Source organism: Idiotropiscis lumnitzeri, chromosome 1, assembly GCF_059441095.1.
Source record: "Idiotropiscis lumnitzeri isolate Australia: NSW breed Sydney's pygmy pipehorse chromosome 1, RoL_Ilum_1.0, whole genome shotgun sequence".
NCBI lineage: Eukaryota > Metazoa > Chordata > Actinopteri > Syngnathiformes > Syngnathidae > Idiotropiscis > Idiotropiscis lumnitzeri.
The window spans coordinates 12,770,226-12,774,846 of record NC_142391.1 but is presented as its reverse complement, the minus strand read 5'-3'; the positions used below and the strand labels follow the sequence as shown (position 1 = coordinate 12,774,846).

General features: G+C 44.5%; 1 protein-coding gene across 1 annotated transcript; it reads right to left on the bottom strand.

Annotated features, from left to right (window-relative positions):
* Positions 1–2,557: 2,557 nt before the first annotated feature.
* LOC148343249 (homeobox protein six1b) lies at positions 2,558–4,264 on the bottom strand. The gene is made up of 2 exons (XM_088303825.1): positions 3,437–4,264; positions 2,558–3,185 (listed from the first exon to the last, which is right to left on the bottom strand). The coding sequence occupies exons 1-2, from the start codon at positions 3,994–3,996 to the stop codon at positions 2,891–2,893; spliced, it is 855 nt and encodes a 284-aa protein (XP_088159951.1). The 5' UTR covers positions 3,997–4,264; the 3' UTR covers positions 2,558–2,890.
* Positions 4,265–4,621: the final 357 nt, after the last annotated feature.

Here is a 4,621-nt window from a genome sequence, read left to right as displayed (position 1 = left end):
AGCCGCTCACCCCAGAAAGTGTTTCGTAGAGCAGACGCACACCCTTACTGGTGCCAGTGCAAACATCAGCGTGAGGCCGACTGCGCAAGCTCATGCTCGCCATGTTTATTTGCACACGTCCAGGCCCTTCCTGCTGTTGATTTAGAGCCACTGCCACTTTACAAGCATGACAAATGAAATGCCCCGTTGATGACTAGGACCCTGTTTGCCATCAGCAGCTGTTGATGCTGGCGGCGACGAGCTCAACCTGCGCTTTTTTTTTTTTTTTTTTTTTTTTTTTTTTTCATTAAACGCCTGCTTGCCGACGAGGCCTTCTGTGCAGAGACACGTAGCGGCTGATAAAGCAACATTTCTCCCTCCGATACGGAAACGAGGGATTTGAGGGTGATTAAAAGCAGCATGCGGGTTTCCATATTGGATTGATTTTAGTCTTTCACACATCCTGAAGGTGACTGATGGCCTCTCACTGTCATGTGGCCCGCAGAGCCTGTTTAATCCTGGCTGTGTCTCTGCCGTTCTGGACATGTTGCCATTAGATTAACAGGTATGAGGAGTCACGTCGGTGGCTTTGTGATCACCTGTTTGTTAATTTGTGAATATTTAGCCACGCTCCTGTGCCAAGAAGCAGAGCCACATGCTGTGCTCTGAATGATCGGATCACCAGGAGCTCGGCTCTCTGCTGACCTCTACTGAGTGCCATGCGTTGTTTATGTTCATGTTGGGGTTGCATTCAACCACACAATGCAACTTGTATAAACCGTTGCAGTCAACATAATGCTGCCGTCAACAGATGTGAGTCACCTCTTTATAATATGCAGCTCCTACTCTCACTCATTTTGAGTTATAATTAAGTGCCCTTATTGTTTTTCCACTGTTTTAGAACAATGGAATTGATCCTGTTTCACTAAATTAGACTGAAAATTATTATTTATGTCCAAATAATGTGTCTTTGTTCGTCTATCTATGCCAGCAATGTATCGTGACGGGCAAAAAATCTTTCATTAAATGACAGAAGGTAAATTTTGGCCTGTGGATCCATTTTGTTTGGTGCTATCCTGACAGATTTTTCTCAGGTGTGATATTTGTCTTGGTTGGAAAACACTGCATCGGCTATGTCATTTATACCAAACACTTCTTCTTCTTCACCTGACACTCACCAAAACATGTTTGTGCCCAATCATGCGTCACGGTCCTCTGCTAAGACTTTGAACAGCACCGAGCACTAATTTGTTGAATATTTTAGATGTAATAAGATCATGAGGGTGAGTTCAGGGAAGGTCAGAGTGTAATCGAAGCCGGAACATCTACTGCCCTTTTTACGCCAACACTCGCTTAGTTATTGTCAACATTTACAATCTCAATGTTGATTTTTTTTATTTTTATTTATTTTTTTAAATAGTAATGGAATGTCTCACCTTGGTGGTGCTTTGCAACGTTTAACTCCGCTTCTACGATTAGTCACATTTTCCCATTACGCATTTAGTGTTAGATTGTTTTTTCTCACTTGTGATTGAACATATTTGACAGCATTGACTTTCTCATTTTAGCAAAGACAGTGGTGCGGAAAAAAAACTGCATACCAGTCGAACACGTAAGAATCTGCATGCGGCGATTAGTCTTTCAGGGGTTGTAAGGAACATTATAGAGCGATGTGCTGATGTAAAATAACTGGAGGCGCACACCCAGTCGCCCCCAAAATGATGCTGGGTGCTGCGTCCCTGCAGCCCCGCAATCTTTGCAATCAGGCAGTAATGCTAACAGCAACTGTTTCAGATTATGCTGCAGGAAATCCTCAGTGCTCTCTGCTCAAAACAATTTACCCTGACATGAGTGTGTGGGAGGGTTGGGGGGGTGACATGTCTTCTTTATATTCAGGCTCCATCTGATAACCTGATCACCCCCAATGATAAATAAAGAAAGAATATATTAATTGTATTATTAATAGTATTACATTTGTAATGTTTTAGCCAGTTTTGTTATTTAAATAATACTAATATACATCTCGTATTAGTTGGTACTTTGTATTTATTTCATCAGCCAGTGAACTTGACCTGTATTTAGGTTTTCCCTTTCTTCAACAGGATGTTTGCTATTTAGGTCTCAAAATTGCCGTTCTATAAAGGCTGAGTGAAGAGTCTTTCCCATGGTTCGGAACCGACAAGACAAAGTCAATAGAAAGCGAAAAAAACACGGCAGCAAGAAAATAACGAAGTTGCCCCCTGCAGAAAAAAAAACTCACCCAAAACAAAAAATGAATTGGCATTGGTTTTGGTTTATGACTCGTGTTTGCATTAGCAACTGTTCTCAGTAGCACGACGTAATACCTTTATTTAGATTTATAATCATCCAAACGTGTGACGACATTTCAGTCTTTTTGATTTGTGCAACAGTTAACTTGCGGTGATGATGACTCGGTGCTTTTAGAATAATACGCGCAAATTAACGTCAAAACGATCACGTTTTGTTTTGTTTTGTTTTATTTTGTTTTATTTTGTTTTGTTTTGTTTTGTTGATTAAATCCACAAATATAAACGACTGTTGAATGAGGCCAGACAAATGCATTAATTTTACTTTTATTTGAAACTAATGGCAGGGCCTGACTACAATTATTTTAACAAAATATAAATTAAGAAAATGAGTAGTCCACATAAGTGTTTTGTTAAGGGTTTTAGGTCTTGTTTGGGTTTTCATGTGCATGAGATAATAAAAACCTCCTGTCGGGGCAATATACAGATTAAGCGCATAAAGGAAATTTAAATTTGACTCAAATTTAACGACAGGTCCGTCTATATAATAAGGTATAGGCTACAATAGTGTTATTTCATACATCAATCTGATACACTCATCAGTCCTCTTCTGTATTTTTTCTTCGTCAAATAAAATAGCGTCTTTAAGAGCCCAAATCCACAAGGCTGGAGGTTAGGGGTCCCAACAAGGAGTCCTGCAGCTGGTGCGGGTGTCCGTGCATGCCGTGCACCGGCTGTGGGGCCCCCAGGCCGGGCATGGCGTACGCGGAGGCCCCGGGGTGGACCATGTTGCCCTGGAGCAAAAGCGCAGAGTTCTGATCGGGGCTCTGAGGGGGAGAAAATTCGTCCTCCGAGCTGGACATGAGCGACTTTCCTCCGTCCAGTGGAGACAGCTGGTTCTGTTTGTTGCCGCCTGCGTTGTTGTTTTCGCTGTTCTCCCTGCATGGGAGAAATGACACGACAGCATGGCGTCAAATGATGCATTTTGGAATTTTTCATTGGCATTTTCTACACTAACAATCCGTATTGAACAATCGGTGTTTTCATTTGAAAAAAAAAAATTAAGGTAAACAAAATGAAATCTGAAAATATACATGTTGGGGGAAAATGCCGATGTGTGTGTTTGCTTATTTTGTAATCATTGCCCTTTTAAAAAAATATTGACAATCAATTGGACGTGGTTGGAATACCTTTCCTTCGCCTCCGCAGCTCTGTCCCTCTGCCGTCTGTTTTTGAACCAGTTGCTGACCTGCGTAGTGGTCAGTCCCGTGGCCTCGGCCAGCTCCCTCTTCTCCCGCGGGGACGGATACGGATTGTGCGTGTACCACTCCCGCAAGACCCCCCTGGACTTCTCTTTAAAGCAGTAGCTCGTCTCCTCGCCGTCCCATATCGTGCGCGGCAGTGGGAATTTCCTCCTCACCCGGTACTTCCCCACGGCGCCGAGCGGCCGACCGCGCAGCTTCTCCGCCTCCACGTAGTGCGCCTTGAGCCAAAGCTGCTGCAGCTTCGGGTGGTTGTGTGCGGAGAATTGGTTGCTCTCCAAGATCTTGTAGAGCTCCCGGAAGTTTCCCCGGTGGAAGGCCACCACCGCTTTCGCCTTTAGGACGCTCTCGTTCTTGTGGAGGTGGTCGCAGGCGGGGAGCGACCACAAGAAGCGACCGAGACGCTCCAGGTTGCCTCCCTGCTGCAGCACCTCGCACACGCACGCCACTTGCTCCTGGGTGAAGCCGAAAGACGGTAAAATCGACATGATGAAAAGAAAATCCCTCAAAATTGACGAGTATGTCTTCTTTTCTCGTCGCGATGCAAATCCTTCCGTGTTGGGCCTGCCCACTCTCCTGAATCTCCGCTCCTCGCCGCACTCCCTTCACTCTCCGGTAGATTTGGGATGTTGATTGTCGGGACAATTTGTTCCTCGAGGAGATATGTCAGGCTTAAAGGGAGCCCAGTGCGTTCCGGTGATTGGCTCTGCGTCTGCCCTGCACCCCTGTACAGCAGAGCAGCACTGACTTTGCAGCTCCGTTTCCTCCCCAGAGGCAACGCGTCAGGGGCTGAAATAGGAGCGCGCCTCCACCTCCACCTCCACCTCCCGCCCCCACAGCAGCTCCTCAACACTAATCAATTATTACAGACCTCTTAAAGGCCGTATTAACGTGCCTCGACTATGTAGATATTATTTAGAGTCGGGGTTAATGGCACGCGAGCAAAGGGAAACCTTAATTAATTAATTTATTTATTTATTTATTTTTGTCGTGCAAAAATATGTACCAAATAAGCAAATTAAATCGGCAAGATATATTTGTTTATAAGGGAGCGTAGAGGAATCCTAAATTATTGTTGGTGTTTTTTTCTGTGTGTGTGCCTGTGTTGAGGCC

What these genes read in the sequence shown, in the direction of transcription:
- LOC148343249 (XM_088303825.1), bottom strand. Translation starts at nt 3,996, where the DNA reads ATGTCGATTTTACCGTCTTTCGGCTTCACCCAGGAGCAAGTGGCGTGC. An exon ending in GCTGCGGAGGCGAAGGAAAG is followed by an intron (nt 3,186 to 3,436) that starts GTATTCCAACCA and finishes TCTCCCATGCAG; the next exon opens with GGAGAACAGCGAAAACAACA.